General features: G+C 42.0%; 1 protein-coding gene across 3 annotated transcripts in view; it reads left to right on the top strand.

The window, feature by feature from the left end:
- lamc3 (laminin, gamma 3) overlaps nt 1-18,446 on the top strand; it is a 101,621-nt gene that overhangs the window by 16,260 nt on the left and 66,915 nt on the right. For all 3 annotated transcript variants that reach the window (XM_061800030.1, XM_061800032.1, XM_061800031.1), the window contains exons 2-3: nt 20-317; nt 12,986-13,711. In XM_061800030.1, coding sequence (XP_061656014.1) covers nt 13,339-13,711 — 373 coding nt within the window. In that variant the 5' untranslated portion in view covers nt 20-317; nt 12,986-13,338. The remainder of the gene's footprint in view (nt 1-19; nt 318-12,985; nt 13,712-18,446) is intronic.

Raw genomic sequence — 18,446 nt, forward strand, 5'->3', positions numbered from 1 at the left:
TTTTTCTATTTCGTTTCAGGTATCATGCAGATAGACATGAGGCCATCAACATTTGACAACTTTGGCTCTGCAATTTTTTGCAAACATACACTACCGCTCCCCTGCCTATGGCTCGCCAGTGGACGCCTGGCAAGAAGTTTTTTCTGTCCTTGACTGCAGTTCAGCGACAGTTTGACAAGTAAACTTTCCACTATCCATGGCAAGTTTCTTGAAACAGGATCAGTTCTTGACAGATCATGCAGCGGAAGGCCTGCTACTACCCCCACCGATGACATCACCAAACTTCTAGAGCAGGCGTTCCTGCAAAGCCAGGGCAAGTCTATCCGGAGGGCTGCACTGGAACTCAGCAAAAGCGCCATTCAGCGAATTATAAAGCTTTACTCGTATCGACCGGAGGTTGTTGAGTATCCTCGTCTTGTGCCTGGATAACTGAATGTGTGCTTTAGCACCAAAGCTGTTCACCAAAACAACTGGTTCTAAACATAAAGTCAGTTCAAATGTCTTTCGAATGACATTAAGTCACCGTTATTTCCAGTACTACTTTGCTCGACCCGACCCAGTCTAAGGGGCTGTAAGATTACACAGATCTCGAACTGCACTTTTTCTTTAACATTCCTATTCCAGGGAGTTGATCAAACAGTACCACCTTACTCCTCTGTCTCTGACCTCCTCGAAAAACAACGCAGAGACACTAATAAAAACAGCATTTTATCAGCGTTAGCCACACACGGCAGTGCGGTGTGAACCTTGACTCAGCCGCACTACAGCTAGTCTCTTTGTTATTGTGCATCTCAGAGTAACTCGTCCATTAACGAGGTATACTCCGGAGCGTGCTCACGGCCTCGCTATTGTCTACATTTTTCTCCACTTGTACTTTTTCTCTCGCTTCTTTATCCGCCTCGCATTCAACCGCCCGAGTCGCAACTCCAGATGACTCGAAAACACTGTCAATGGAAACTGTGTGAAAGGCACAGGCCAATGAATCCCAACTCTACAGGGTACAGCGGTACATTGACTTACGATTTTAATTCATTCCGTGACCAAGCTCAAATTTGCTGTTATTTCAAAGATCAATGCCATTAATCCCTTCCAGCTCCCAAAACACATTGTGTCACGTTTTTAATGGAGAAAACGTATACAGTATAGTACACTGTATTGTATGAAAACACAAAACATAGAAGAGAATGTGTATTTATTGACTGTAAGTTGGGACAAGCCCAAAGTCACAACAACATTGATGGGCGTCTTAAGCTAGTCAGGCTAATTGAAGCCGTCTACTTTGTTCCTGGTAATTTACCCATTACTCTCTAGTGTAACACGGTTTTCTGTTTATTACCGTTAAAACGTAGCGGTCAGGAATTAATTCCCTCTTGGAACTCAATGTTTTTATGGAAACATGCAACAACCTTCCATGCAGCTAACTGCTAGCCCCTGCAGCTAAATTTCCAGCTCTCGCGCATAAGTACTTGCACTCGGATTGCTGGAGTCTTCCTTTATCATAAATAGCACTCGGTCACGAAACCCAAAGCTGTGAGCTTCGATAGTAGTTAATAGACACCGCCACCCTTATTGCTAACAGCACTTGAGCACTGAACTGAAGCAAAGCATTTATTTTTCTTCTCCCTCAAGCAGCGGTGTATCCGAAGCTCGCTCGTAACTTAAATTTTGGCTCACACAAAGCAAAATAACCAAGGGACTGCTCGTAACTAGAAAAAGAAATTGTGACTAATGAGATTTGAATTCAACACAATCGTAGCCTCCTTGTAAAAGTGTGCCATTTCCCTTTTGATATCGCAACAGAGTAGATATCCCTGAGGGTCGCAATCAACGCCGACAGTGTTAATCAAGTTGGACGTGTGCGCGAAAACAGCGATGAGGAGCCATGTGAGTGAACTTAATTCCAGCATATTCATCCATCAAAGTCATTTAGTGAAGAAAGGCGCCAAACGGGACCATTTCGTATGGATTTTGTGCCATTGTAGCAGGAAACCGGCTAATGAATCTCAATGACTCGCAATTACCGCTTCTGTAGTTACACACACCACCGCCGTCGGCTGAGCGTGTCGAGCGGAGGCAGTTTTGGGGGGCGGTGGTGGGTGGTAGAGACGCGGCGTACCCCCAGGGTGGCGATGTTGAGCGGTCGCCATTGATCCTGCTCGAAGCAGCGTTTTTTATTAAAACCCACATGTGAAACACACACTTCCAGGACCAAAGAAACCCCGAGACCAAATGGGGGGTTTATTTTGATGCACTGACTGTACTTGTTACCTTTACCTTTATGGTACCTTGTGGTACCACCATGTCTCAAGGTAGACGCCATTACCAAATAAACACACGTCAAGATTAGAAGATTAGCTTGGTTTGACTGATTCATTCATTATGACCCTTTGAAGAACTATTTAGAAATGAATTGAAGAGCTTCATTTGACAAATCATCAAATCATCTTGTGGCATATTGGTGCGAAGGAACCACGTTGAATTAAATTGAGTTTCATTGATGCAAAGGTAGTTCTTTGCTACAAGCAAGTACAAAATTTCTTCAGGGGGGGGCGTCAATTACTCGTGGCTTTTCACTATTCCCGGTTCACTGTTTATGCGTGGGTTGTTAGGAGAAGTTGACTCACATTTGAAATGATTAATATAGGCAATTCTAAACATTCAATTAATGTTTTTTCGGAAACGCAAACGATGAATTGCGATATAGCGTGGCTTTCAATGTATAGATGATTTTGTGTCCCTTTTCAACTGTAATATTATATGTTGTAGGGGCTCCTCTTTTAAGTAATGCACTCTATTCATTTTTAAAACTCTCCAAAATAAGAACATGTTCATCCATCCATCCAACTGTTTTAATTTCTGGAGACTAGGTTGCCATACGACGCATAACATTTCCTCATGAAAAATGTGTCGGATCATTGTACATAAGTTTTATTGCGTAACTGGGCCTTTTTATTTACAGCATCTTAAAAAACTAGCTTGCCACAACGGTGGAAACTCAAATGACCGACAATCTCTGTGTGGTTGAATGACGGAGGTCCTGCAATAAATGTTGATGATTTTAAACTGCCCTGAACCAAATGTGCTTTTTACTCTCGTAATAACGATGCGTAGAACGCCAAGTGCCTTTCGTTCTCCTGCCTCTGAGTGTGGGGGCGGAACCCGGTCATCAGTTGACTCATCACGTTCGCAGCTCCGAGAGATTAGTCGCTGGAGTCACCACTTAATGATCACTTGTTTAAAAAAAGGGTGAGGGCGTTTGTAATACAGCTATTTTAAACATATTCTTGGCATACGTAGGGGGAAGGAACGGCACTTTTTGCACAATACCGCCGTCCGCGAGTTGCTAAACGACCAATGAGATCGTGTTGTGTAACGCCTCAATTCTAGCATATATGTGTCGGCTGCTGAACGTTTGGATCACACCTCCCACAATCGCTTGAGGAAAGACGGTGTGAGACAAGAGCTTATCGCGTTTACTCAGTCCAGTTTTTGGATGGAAGTTGAAGAAAGGGGAAAAACTTAAGTCATTGGACCTCTTCAGAAAGTCCGATCTCCAAACCTTTATACTAGTTTTCCTTCACCTTGGTAGAAAACGTCATCGGATCAAGGCGAAAATGAAAAGGTGCTTCCTTTTGAACATAATTAATATGAATTCAAATCCACTTTTCCTAACCGATTTTATCGCACCGTGCCAAGTATTGCTGAAGTACAAAAAGCACTCCTTCGATCTTTAAATGTGAAGTTGGCATTTTTGTATGCCGTAAATTATGCACAACAAAAATAACTATCGTGATGTTGTGTAACATTAACATTTTAAGGTATAGTTTTGTAGTTTTTTAGGATTCGTCGCTTCTCCTTAAGTGTTTTCTTTTGCTTCTGTACTCTAGCGCGTCTTCACGTCGTCCTTAACTTCACCAGCGGCCTGTCGCTTCAAATATTGCTGTTGTAAAGGATTACGGGTAACCGGTCAGACGTAAACTCACCTATGCTCATCGTGGGTTAAAAGTTGCATTGAGGCACCTTTGCTAAGCATTTTTAGAATTCGAAGAACCTTCCGGGTCATCTCACTTGGACATTAAAAGACAGGAAACCTCCTAAGCAAAATCTAGAATGCAAATCCACTGTTGTCAGCGCTGTTGACAGTTTCTTATAAGGAAATTAATAGAGAGCGACCAGTTTTCCTCGACAGCTGACAAACTGGTCCACCGATGCGCGCCGCTTCCTTTGATTGACTAACACTGACAGTAATAAAACACTGCAGTGTCCCTTTTGATTGTTATGTTTACACTTTCCTCCTCTGGCAAATGCAGGCAGGAGTCGAAAAAAATGGTTTAGTATGCGTCCTCCACTCTTGGGCTCAGTAGTGACGTCCGTATGCTTTACACATCATTGACTTGTGTTAAGTCGTGAAAGAAAAAGAACTCCAAGGGTTCAGAGCGAGCGGCCTACAACTGGCTCCGAGCACGTGTTTGGAATTGAGACCTTAAAACTATTCCCGGCCCGTTGTCTCCGTGCCGGTAAAGGCAGTGGAGCGGTTGTATTGATTTATGTAAAGAAGTGCTCCAGTGCGCGTCTGCTCCCCTTCACCGCCTAATGAATGTGACTCGATGTCTTTTGGACGCGTGCACTGTTTGCAACCTCTCCCGAACCTGCGATCAATGGTCCTCTGCGGGATATGAGGACTTTGCGTTAAACCTACGCAGGCCTTTGCGAGCCCGACCTTATCGCGTTGACCGGTCGTTCCGCATGTGCGACGTAGCCGACCGCGTCAATTGCTTTCACGGAAGATACCATTAGCCTCGTCGTACGCCGTCGTAGCAAGATGTTCACACTCGGGTTTTCTGATGCATAACCTCTAAATTACTGACATTTCAAAGCGGAGCTCCGGGCAGCGTGTCATCGGTGCCGACTACAGCAGCGGGTGGTCGGAAACTTTGAATCCGAGCGTGGTTGAAATCATTAGCGATGCAGCGGTACAACTTATTAGTCTTCCCCATCTAGAGGGCAGCACATGCCTCGGCAAACGTATCAGCGTGTCGCAGTCTTGTAGCTCTACATACTTCATCGTATTACATGTATACTCTGAGATCGAATTCATTTTCAACCCCGCAGCCTCGGGTCTTTTATGTCAACCGTCTGTTTCTTACTACATGGCATATCCTTGCTAATGGAAACCTTTATCGAGCCAGTATTATTAAATTAGAAAAATCTCATGGCACACCATGTTTCCTTGACTTGCAAGTTTATTTGTTTTGTCCCACCACCAAAATGGTTTATAATTGCCACTAGCCGCCAAAGCAGATCTAAATGAAGTTCCTCAACCCTCTTCAACATAGTGCCTTGGCACAGATATGAAAAGGTGAAACAGAAATATGTTGGGGAACACTTTATAATATTTATCTGGTTTCGAATAGTGAGTGTAAAAAATAAAAAGTCGGGAGAAGAATAAATACTCAATTCAAGTACCTGAAAAATCAGGACAGGACAGTAAGTACAGTAAGTATTTGTACTTCCATCCAGTGACTAAGGTTCACAGAAGCGGTCTCATATCTGCATGTATCTTGTCAAGAGCGACTCTGTCTGGAGTCCGTAATATTAAAAAAATGAATCAAAAATTCCTGCTCACCTGTCTTACATAACGACGAGTAATCAGGTCAAGTGATGAGGCTATTCAACTCGTGAATTGGCAGTGATGACCCGTGCATCCTCAGTTCGTGCTGCATTCGCGATATAACTGACAGAAAATCATTGCCCGGTGACATCTTGGCGGTGTACCGACCCAAGGACAAAATGTCACAAACACATATGGGAAAATGTCTGTTGGCCCAATTAAGCCAAGGTGGAACTTTTACTCATTATTGTATTATATGGTTCAACACACAACACTGTTCATCACCAAAAGAACACTATACTGTACGTACAGTGAAGCATGGTGGTGGCAGCATCATGATTTAGGCTGTTTTTCTTCATCTTGGGCCTGAGACAAAGAGGAGGGAATTACGAACATTCCAGTGGCATTTGAATAGGGGTGTGCGGACTTTTGAAATCCACTGTAGCTCAACATTATTGCGATAGAACAAAACATCAGATCCAAGAGATGGGGGAAATTGGCCTCTGCGAGTGATTATAGCTTGATCCCAGTCTTTGGAGAGGGCAATAAGCGGAACCGCTAGCTGACAAATTGCACTATAAATGTCATTAGACGCCAACATACTTGAGTGCGTAGGAAAGGGACGGAGCTAATTCCTCGCAGTGATAATCCCTTACGACTCACTCTGAAAACATTATTAGGACTCAGATTTACGGCCAAGAACATTCTGGTCATGTCAGTGCTTTTATTTGCAGATTTAATCCCCCGGTTTAATGTCACTTAGACGAGGCTTGGCTGTTAGGGGGATGCTGGAATGACGACACCATAATCATTTACTATTTGCAATCATCCCAAAAATCGTTTTTTTTAATGTTTTTATTTTTTTTGGCGTATTTGTTAAAACTGTCAGTGGTACATGTTCTGGCACCACCTTGTGCCTCTAATTTGATTGGCAGGAAACCATCCAATCAGAGACAGAAGGCGTGACGTGTACTCGTACACACAATTAGCAACATTTCTTCTTACCAGGTAGATTTATCACCTCTTGGATTTTTTATTGAGTTTACATTCCCGAAAAATACAACTTCAAGCCGTGAACATTTAGTGTTATAGCGACACTCCACCGCAAATAAGTCACGCTACCAATATTGCTTGTTTACAATGCTAATGCTAAGTGCGTTCTCTGGGCTATTAATCACAACTACGCACTTTTATCATCGCATTATGAACGGCCGTGTTTGAGAACCCCGATAGTGCACGTTAAAGACTCAAGGTGGGGGATTACTCAAGTGAGGCGATATCCAAATCTTGCTAGCTCTTTTAAAACTGCAAACTCCCCTCTAAATTGTATTTATTTTGTTGTTTCCAATACATATATATATTTTCAAAAGGCGCTGTCAACTAGTTTGCTGTTCAAAAGAAGACCATGATGTCGATATCGAATATAAATGATGATGTAAATATGAGCGAGGAGAATGGTAGGAAAAAAGTGAGCCTCCTATGATTAATGGCGCACCTGAGCGGGAACGAGGTAACAAGGCGTCCTTTTTAAAGGCGACACTGGATCATGTTTATCCGTCACAAACGGCATTAGAAGCTCCAAGCGGATTTACGTTATGGCGGCAGATAATCAGCACTATGTTGCGCTGACGGAATTCCAAGTAGTCGACCAGGGGCGGACGCCGCACTGTACATGCAAATAATAACCGCGTGAAAATCAGCCAACCTTCTTCTTCTGTCCTCGGGTAGTATTCCCAGCTGCCGCTATTGTGATATTTTGAAAGGCTAACGCCACTTCAAACCCTAATTTGAAAACCTAACCTTAGTCTCAAACCCTGCCTTGAAACCATAACCAACTCGACAACAACCCCTAATTTTGGGCTTCAAATCCTAATTTGAAACCCCAACCTTGGCTTCAAACCTTAATTTGGGAACCTAACTTGACATTAAACCCTCATTTGAATCTCTAAATTTGGCTTCAAAGCCTAATTTTAAACCTTAACATTAGCTTAAAAGCCTTGTTTTTGTTTGTTTGTTTTTTAACTGTAAACCAGGCTTGAAACCCAAATTTCAAACCTGTCTTGAAACTACTATTTCAAACTCTAATCCCCTGGTTTGACACCCGATATACTTACTACCTAACCCACTTGAACCGGTAATTTCAAACCCAAACCCAAACCCTAACTTGAAACCGTAATTTAAACGTGCCAATAATTTGTATTTTTTTTGGCAGGTCTAATTAAAAGTAGTTTTCTTGCATGTATACGCTTGGCATTGAGGGAATGTAAGGACAGTTTAACACAATCCTATAATTTTGCTAATGACTGTCACACCTCCCGAGCAGCTCTAGGAGTCTTTTTTTTTGTAATTATTTTTTTCCCCAACACCCACAGAGGTCCTTGACTACAAACACATTTGTTTTGGAAATGAAAGGACACCCCTGAAGGTATTGTTTGCACCGAGAGCCCGGCCGCTTAATTATTTAATAAATGCTCCTGGCGTTGCGCGGCATCCTTGTTTCCATGATAGCCAATAAGCCGGCTCGCTGTGCGCCCCGCCACCCTTCACGTTGCACGCCCTATCTTAATTAACCGCATTACGGGCGAGGGACGTCGTGACGCGCCGCGGCGTTACGGGGGCGACTGTCGTAAACGCTTACAAAATAACAGACTTGGCACCTTTTCATGAGCCAAAAGCTTTCCAAACGGCGGCGGCACTTTGGGTTCAAATCGTGGCGGATGTAAATGGAGGGTGGTGGTGGGCGGGTGGGAGCGGAAAATTACAGTTTTAATAAATTTACATGCGAGGCTCGCTTGAAGCCAGGCCGTGTGGTGCATTTAAATGAAGACAATGGGGGGTATTAATATGCGGAGTGATTGCTGAATCTGTCTTTCGCAGACCTACAGTCTACTCATTATAAAACCAAAGTGCATGAAAAGCAGGATGGGGGGGGCGTTATAAAAAAAAAATGTTTTTCTTTTTTTTCTTACTGTGCGAAGTCGGGGAAAATGAGCACGCAGCATTCCGAACGTTCACTTTAAGGATGGGTCTTGATACGCTCATTGCACTCCAAATGTGATAAAATGTCAGTTAACTTTTCTTTTTTTTTTTTTTTTCCCTCCCATTTGGCTTAATTTGTACTGGGGTAAAAGATGGTAAGATAAAACATATGGAATCGGACACTGTTTGATAACATGCTACATTTGAGGCCTATAAACTAATTATGACGGTAGTTTAGAAGTGTACACAACATGAACTGATTTAAAATGGTATATTAATGAAAAACATTGTATATGATACCAATATTGTATGTGTACAGAACATTTAATATGTACGTATGCTAAATTACCTGTGTCGACACCCTTAAATATTATATGATGTAAATATAATATACTCAGTGTATAGGTCAAGAAATATGTTTTAAATATGGTACATTAAGAGTACACAACATTAAATATTGTATATTTGAGGTGTATATATACATTATGATGTAAATACTGTATAATAGGCGTATAGACCAAGAAATTTGATGTAAATATGGTACAGAAGGTGTAGACAACCTTAAATATGATGTAAATATGGTACATTATGTGTCTATACATTAAATATGGTACGTTAGACATTTATAGACCATTAAATGACAATGTGGTGCGCTAGGTGTATCGAAAAAGAAATATGCTTAAAATACGTTAAATGAAGTGTACACAACATTAAATATGATGTAAATATGGTGCATTAGAATTGTATAGAATTGTAATTGGTACATTAGAGGTATATAGATCATTAAATATGATGTAAATATGGTACGTTAGGTGTATAGAACCTCAAATATATTGTAAATATGGTACCTTAGCGACAGAACAGAATTTGGTGCATTCGGTGTGTAGAACAATCATATATGTTAAATATGGTATCTAAGGTGTATACACGTGACATGATTATATACTACATAACAGGTGTTAAGCACAGTAAATATGGTACAGTAAGAGAAATAAAACATTAAATCAGAATTAAATATGTTGAGGTAGGAGTCTATACCAAGAAATGTGGTATGTGGTATACAAATATGGTACATTAGCAGTGTAAAGAATAGTAAGCATGGTATATTGGAAGTCTTTATATATAGAATGTAATGCATGTATTCAAAATATCAATATGGTAGGAGTGATGCCGCTGACAGGACCGCAATGGTGTACACAGTAAAGATTTTAAATTCTTTAACCTAAATAATTCACAAGCGCCGCTTCTTGCACATAACTTTAAAGAATGACACACATCCTAAATCAATCTGTTTTGTAGTTTGCAGTGTTTCAACGCTAAATTTGTCTCGCGCAGACGGAGTAAATATGCTGTCAGGGTATACAAGTGTAAAGTTAGAGTTGCTGGCCAAGTCAAGCAACTCCTCACCTTTTTGTTTTCAAAGTTTCTCCCACCATTTGGATGGAATCATGTGAACTAATCCGTGTAGTTCATCAAAATCAGCACTGCTCAGGAGGGCCGGAAAAGTCAGATACAAAGGCTAAACGGTTTAAAAGATTTTAAAAAAAACCTTTAATAGTCCGCCTAATGCTCACCTGATAGACAGTTTAAAAGTTTAAAAAAACAGAAAGCACAACAGTTGCCATAACATAAGCTTGGGTTACTAGTAGGTAATGTATCTAAGCTAGCAATATATCTAGTGACAGGCAGAACAATTAAATGCTCTTCCACTAGAGGGCAGAAGGTAGCGTTAACCTTCTGTAAAACTGTTGCCAGAATAATTGCTTCGTGTTCAACTAAGTACATTTTGTGAGTAAATTGAGACAAGATCATCATCATTTTAATGCTAGTATTATTTTTGTTTGTTGGTGTGCTGTGAGGTTTTGTTTTTACAGTGGTAAGCCCATTTTACTGTACAGCTAAACATAAGACAAAAATAATTACATGTTGTATATTTAACCCAATCACATTAATTTTCCTTACAAAAGTCAGCTAGCTTAACGCGGGGCACACTATAGATGGACTAACGAAACTAGCATCAACGTCTCGCTAGTTTCAAACCTTTAAACAACTTACAGTATCTGTGAACACAAGTGGTAGCAACACATGAGGACAGACAATTAAACACAACTCACAGGCATATAATGTATTCCCCATCCTCTACAAAAAAAGACTAATATAAAGAGGACAAGTTGCAATGAAAAAATGAAAATCTCCTTTTGAAAGGTTGCAGTTTTATGCTACATTTTACTTTATATAGACATTTTATCAACCTTTTCTGGGCCGGATATTTCGAAGCTTACAGCGCTAACCCATTTCTTCACTCGATAAGAATGCACTTCACAACGAGACAGCTTAAAAGTATTTCTGTGTTAAAACCCCGGGAAAAAAAAAACCCAACAACAACAGCAAACCTTGTTTTATTTATGAAAGGAGAAGAAACAGAGCCCAGAGTTTTGATTATATGGTGGAGTATGACGGATGGTTTTCTATCCACACTGTCTGCGCTATTGTGTACGAGGCATCCATTAGTGGCGTTCGCTTGGAAAAAAATAAAAAATAAGAATCAACAACACAACGCGAACGACCATTCATCCATTAGCTTTGGTTATGAATTTGACGGCGGCGCTCAAAAAACTCCTACATGGAAGAACACGTAGGCTGAAGTGTTGTTGAGCGCGGCCGTGCCTGCTAATGATGTCACGCTCGGTTGAAAGAAGAGCTTCGAGAGGAACACGGATGATGTCTGCCAAGTGCTGATGGCAAACAAAGTGCATATGGATCAACCTAGTGTATGTACGCGTTCATCTCTCTTACTGTTTCCCGACCTTTTTGTCAACCGAGGAACCTATTTTACATAGGAAAAATTCAGCAGTGTGCCGCCAAACAAAATGGAGAGGATCATAAAGCACCAACACCATGCATCTAGCATGTACGCAATCGTGAATGTACTATACGCTACATAAACAACTGTATTCAGTAGTGAAATTGTTCAAAACAAACGTGAGGCTCATCAATAGTATTAGCTAGCATGCTAGCCTAAGTGCCATGCTAGCACAAACTGATGTGACATCACACATGAGCTAACAAGCAATTAGTAATATTGGCATACTTTTATTAAAAGTAGAATGAATAACTGTTTTCTATTCTTTTTCTTTCCTTTCTGTCATTAGCATTAGCCAACAAGCGTGACTTTTCAGCCCTACGCGTGCCTGATCTTTGATCCTGCCCACCTCCTATTGATGGCTTACTTTGACAAATTAGGTTAATATTTCGTGGCACAGTAAAAGGAAAGAAAAATACTTAATTCGATCATGTTTACGTCATTTAAATGGTTGTATTTAAAGCAACATTGATTCTAGTTTTGTTAGCCCATCTATGATGTTTTGCATTGTGTGTAAGCTAGCGCACTTTTGTCAGGCATGTTATGAGGTTTGGTTAAATACACAACGTGTAATTTTCTTTGTTTTACATTTAGTTTTACAGTAAACTTCAAGTGAGAGATGCAATAAACTGCTTGATTAGCATTAGCCGACTAGCATGATTATTCGGCGTGGCGCTCCATTGAGTGTCGCTACAGTTTAGTCGTGTCTACGCAGGCGGCGCGGCAATAAATGAATGGTACGTATTCAATATACAATAAACGTCTGTTTGAATCGGGTCGTGCCGAGCCACAGTTAAAACGCCACGAAGCCTGGAGAGCGGCGGAGGCACTGACAGCTTACTGATGTGGCCCTTTCCCCCTCCGATTCGCAAAGCGCCTGCCTGAGTGCAGACAGCCTCAATAAATCAAGGCAATCACACAGCGGCATGTGCAAAACTTTGCCGTAAATCCCCCCTCGGATCATAAATGTGAACCCATCCAAACGTATCCATCCGCCCTGGCTGTCTTTGTTTGCGCAACGTAATTGTGTTATTTCATTATTTATTGATTTATTTATTTTACAGATCTGTGCACAATTCAAATACATCATTGATCTCTGCCAGCACTTATAGCGGTTTAGGGACGGCTTATGAATCTTTAAATGCTTTTTTTTTTCTTTTTTTTTAAACAAAGATACTGGCACTGTTTTGTATTCAAAGAGTTCCTTCCCCAAGAAAAACAAACATGATCAAGTGTTATATAGGCGGGCGGAAGAAAATCCTACAACATGAATAATTGAAATCTTTCCATCACCAATAAAACATCCCATCATGTAAAAATTAAACACACCAAGCCAAACAAGAGTAATAAAATTATATAACAGCATCAACCTTTGATGCGTCATTGAACTTTACATGCATGTTTTTGGAATGTGGGAGGACTACACGCCGAACAACTCTACACCAGAAAAGCCGTAGCCTGGATTCAAACCTCCAACCTCAGAACTGTGAGGCGATTGTACTAACCACGCATCCTCTGTGCCATTCAGGAAGAAGACAAGAAAAAGAGAAGAGTGCTTTTGAGAAGCCTTTGAAGCTTCTCGCGTTCCACCAGCAGATGGAGGAATGCTCCTGGTCTGACGTGGTCACCCCACCGCCGCCGCCGCCCACCGACGAGCTCCCCGTCCCCGGACCCTCCTCCGATGAGAGGAGTTCTTGCATGGACCTTCACAGAGGGGGAACACATGTTGAGGCTGGAGAGAGATGATTTTGGCTGCGGGGCTGCTCTTTGTCTATTTTCATCTCTCCCATCAAAGTAGTTGGGTGTGAGAGTTTTTGTGTGTGTGTGTGTGTGTGTGTGTGAAGTGTAGATGTGGAAAGTCGGCGATTGAAGCCGCCGTGTTGAAATGGATGCCCGTCACGCCGTCTGGTTTCATCTCCTGGCCCTCCTCCAGCCTCCGGCCGGGGCCTCCATGGATTCCTGCTACGACGAGGAAACGTCCACCCCCAGCCGCTGTCTGCCCAAATTCGAGAACGTGGCCTTCAATCGGAGCGTAGAGGCGTCCAACGAGTGCGGATCCCCGCCCGAGGACTTCTGCACACAGATGGGTTCGGCGGCGCGCTCGTGCCACCGCTGCGACGCCTCGGACCCGAACCTTAGCCACGGCGCCGCCCTGCTGACCGACTTCCACAGGAACGACGAGCCCACGCGGTGGCAGAGCCAGTCCATGTTCTTTGGCATCCAGCACCCAAATTCCGTCAACCTCACTCTCCGTCTGGGTAAGCGCTTGTTGCGACGTGTGTTCAATGTCGTCCATTTGAACGCTGTTACTAACCAAAACAGCAGCACCGGTGCACATAAACAGTCCCTCGGTTTATGATGAAAACAAACTCTCTACACAGTATTAGCCATCGGTTTCAATTCCGTAAATATACAGTGATACCTTGACTTACAAGTTAAATTCATTGAATGACCGCACTCAGAACTCAATGCCATTATTGCGTCCAGCCCCACATTGTGCACCTTCTGGTGTGCTCGTTTTAGCCACCAAGGGGCAGTATCATGCAGACAGAGACAACTGACTACGTAAGCTGCAGTAATATTAGTCATTCGTGTTCAAATAGTTTACAGGACTATAACACAGTGATATCGATCCTATATATTTATAGTCAGTCTATGGAGTTTTTTACTGTGTGTTAGCATTAAGCTAGCAGACTTTCCTAAGGCAAAGTTATGTGGTTGTTTTAAAGACGCAACGTAATGTAATTCCCTTTGTTTTATGTTTAGTTTGACAGTAAACTTCAACTGGGCGTGGCAATGAAAAGCTTCAATCTTTTTGTTTGAAGAATTGTTCACTACCTACTAGCTGTTGGTTGTTGTAAATTGAGTTCACTTTGCTGCCACCGTCTAGTGCTTGTATCACAAAGTTTTCCTCGCAAGTTAAAGCAAAAAAATCGGCCGAGCGACAACTCGTATCTCCTTCAATTTCTGTCATTCCTTGTTATTTACTGGATTAAATCATACAATTTGGGTAAAGTGTCAAGTCAATTAGTGTGCAGATCCGTGCATATGGCGCATGCAGGGGGCACATCGCCAAACACAAATACCCCCGTCACATCACAATTTTTGAAAAAAAAAATAAATAAATGCTTGCAAATAATTTTGCTTGTTTAACTTGAAACTCGACGAGTGGGCAGGCACTCCTGAGACTCCAACTTTTTGTCTACAAGCCATTCAAAAGTCAATTGACCAAAATATGTCCCCTTTAAACATGAGCTCAGTCGATGTGGAGACGCCAATTAGCATTTTCTGACATGCAGTCATTCTGCAGTGATGGGTGGGCCCGTGTTTTACGACGTTCCGGGGGAGTCACAGCGCTTATATATTCCGCCCAATCTGCCTCTGTTCTTGATGTTTCACTGCGTTTTTCCATAATTGTTCTTTTTATTTTGTTTTGTTTGACTTAATTGGCATAGCTACAAACGTATTCGTTAGAAATCATTCAGTAGATGCTTGCCAAAGCCAAACTGATAGTAGCGTGCTTTATTTGTGTTGTTTGTTAGCTAGCAGCTTACTTCCTGGTTCATGGAGGGTGGGAGATGCACTTAAACTTTTGCAAAGTACCATTGGTCAACTTTGAAAATGTTCTCTTTTTGTACGCTGGAGCTTTAGAGCGTCTTATGTTGCGGTTTCCTTTTGCCATCTCCAGGAATAGACAGAATGCTCACACTGCTAATAGTGCTGATAATAATAACAACATAATTGAATACGGATGGTTTGTAGTGGTTCTGGTGATGGGATTTCACGGGAAAAGCACGTTAGCTGCAACACTTCGGCTTCACTGCCACTTTGGCTTTGGCGTCCGGGCACACGCGTCTTTGCACATTCCCCGTCGCGTCTGTCCACTGGCATGGAAGTGCTTAATGCAGAACAGCTGCGCTAAACAGCACAGGCCGCGGCTCAGCGCTGTCTGCGTAAAAGGACTTTGACACGGACACGGCTTAAAGTCGGAATTTGGAAGCACGAAGCCGCCACCCCCCGAGGGCTCGTTCGTGAGTTTTGATGGGGAGGATTTCAAGTCAATGAGGAGGACACGGAGTTTCTTTTGACATGGCCAAATAGCGATAGCAATGTCAGGCAACTTTTGCTCCTTTTTGTGTCAGCTTGCATTCCGCCGCGGAATTACACCGTGCTGACCTCGGCCAGGGCTTCGAAATGGGTCGCCTGCAATATTAATGCCTTTGTGTCTGTGATCCAGGAACTAAATGCACTAAGATCCACAAGTCAACCTGATGTACTGCGTGTCGACAGAGAGTCAATCGTATGAACATGGAAAACAGGATGTTCCTTGTTATGTTTGAAATTGCTACCTAACGTCGTGTAAACAAGCAATCGGGATCGGATGGGAAGGAAACCTCCTTTGGCCCCAACAGCTTCTCATTTGGATTTGATTAGCTTTGATAAGTATACAACGGTTTTGGCCGTTGTTAACTGGAGGGATCAACAAATTAAGAGTAATCTGCCTGATGTGCTTGAAAGACTATTCTTGCTTGCTGACAGTAGCACCTACTAATTTAGTCTCTAATATCAATTAAAGTATGTAGTCTTGCAGATGTTGTAAAGAAGTTTCTTATGCAGTATTAAACATGTTCTTACCTTATGTATAGACGATGGCGACGATTGGCAGTTTGGTGGAATTTAGCATGTTGTTAACCAACACAGCAGCAAATGCCAAATTAGTCTCAAAGATTACTTAAAGTATGTAGTCTGACTCATGTTTCAAACAAGTTTGGTGTGCGTTATTGAAGCTGATCTTACGTTATGTAGGGACGATAATGACAGTTTGCGAGAATCTGACTTCTTGCAAGCCGAAACAGCAGACCAAAATAGTCTCCAAGATTAATTAAAGTGTGCAGTTAACCTTTACTTAAACCTGTGTTGTCAAAATGTTTCCTACGCATTATTAAAGACGATCTTACGTTATGTGGCGATCGTGGCAATAATTAGCATTCCAGTGGAATATGGCATGTTGCTAACCAAAACAACAGCAACTACCAATTTAATCTCAAAGATCAATTAAGGGGTGTAATCTTTATGCAGAATTTGTTGTGCAGTATTAAACAGGATTTTGTTATGTGGAGATGATGGCGGTGATTGGCGTTCCAAGAGAATCTGTTGTGTTGCTAACCAAAACAGCAGCACCTGGCAATTCATTTGCTAAGATAAATTAAAATGTGGGGACTTATTTATGTTGTAAATGAGTTCAATTTGCCTTGTATTAGATCTGATCTTACATTACGATGGCGACCATTAGCGTCCCAGAAGAGTCTGACATGTTGCTAACCAAAACAGCGGCACCTGACAATTCAGTCACAAATAAACGCTCAATTGTTTCATACATCTACTTTTTTGGTTTTAAACTCCATTTTCACTTGGCAGAAATTGTAATATAAGGCTAGTATTAGTTCAAAAAGCCATCCTCTACAGTAGAGTAAATAAACTCCCCCCGGGACGCTATTTGTGGGAATACGAATGTCATTTATTTTCAGGACAAATCTCCTCAGTCAGTCCCTGTCACCAAGATGTGTTGCAAAGCGCTTCGAAAGATGGATGTGAAGCTGATAGATGGTGAAAATGTCAAGGACTTGTTGTATTTTTGTGGTCAGAGGGCAGGAAGTGGATATTTTTTCTTTTCAAAGTTTCCAGCAGCAGGTAGCTGTTGTTGAGGCTTTGTTGTCTGTAATTTAAGAGCACCCGCCTGTACTGGGGAAAAGCGCCACCGCCGACACAGCAGCTGCTGAAAGTGTATTTCTGATGGATGCTGCCACACAAACCTGTCTACCCTTTACAGCCCCCGCTTTAATGCCACGAGACGCAACCAAGATCGTGGCAACTTGTGTGTGGACTAGTGATGGTAGAAGTACTCACACTCTGTACTTAAGGAGAAGTACAGCTATGTGTGCGAAAAACGACTGGTAAAAGTAGAAGTACTAATTCAACTGATTTACGTAAAGTAAAATACATTTTTGGGGGGAACCTACCATACGTTATTAGCTTTTTGTGCTCAGCCCAAAGCAATAAAATTACACCATCTGGTGGAATGTAAGTGTTGCTGTTATTTTTTGTTTGTATCTGCGTTTGAGATGTCCGGTTTTGTTAGCAGTTCTTAAATACACTTTGTGCACCGTCAAAAGTGAAAGTATATCTTTGCTTTTCTCCAGAAGCAACTGCGAATGGTGTAATCCGATGTCTGTCGTTACATTTTGCCTACATTAGCTAACATTAGCTAACTTTTTTCATTATTGTGTGTAAATGCCAGTTAGTTTAATGACTTAATGCAGTTTGTGTGAAGTGCAAATGAGCATATTTGTTTCCACTGCGTGACGATGTCATGTGTTAGTTAGGCTAGCATGCTAGCTAATACTATTGATGAGCCTCATGTCAAGGTGGTGTGTTTGTATTGAATATTTTAGCTCTGAATACTGTTGTTTATGTAACATGGGTTCATGAGTGTTTACATGCTAGATGCATGGCGTTGGTGCTTTATGATCCTCTCCATATGACGTGCTTTTTGGTACTCTCGGCAGAGGTCGGTCCCCAGCCCCTGCGGCTAGCAGGGGGTTCACTGTATGTTGAACTGAGTTCAGAATATTAAATACTTAAGTACATACACCTGAAAAATCTAGTACAGTAACAGAGTATTTGTACTTTGTTACATCCAACCACTGCTTGTCTGTGTCAGTGAAAACCCCTCAAAAATTTCACTTGTGAACGCCATGCTACCCATCTGGATGCTGGCAGGGGGGTCTGGACACATTTGTTGCCTTTTGCTTCTCCAATCTAAACATGCGCTCGTCCACAGGAGAGCTGGAATGACAAACACGGCGGCGGGAGTCTGGCGGCAAACAAAATACGACGAGGGAGGAGGCAGTAGTGGGGGGTCTTAGAAGAAAAAAATGCTGGTTAGGATTCAGGGTCAGCTTTTTTTTTTCCCACTAAAAGAAACACTCACAT

This window comes from Phyllopteryx taeniolatus, chromosome 15 (assembly GCF_024500385.1).
Source record: "Phyllopteryx taeniolatus isolate TA_2022b chromosome 15, UOR_Ptae_1.2, whole genome shotgun sequence".
Lineage (NCBI taxonomy): Eukaryota > Metazoa > Chordata > Actinopteri > Syngnathiformes > Syngnathidae > Phyllopteryx > Phyllopteryx taeniolatus.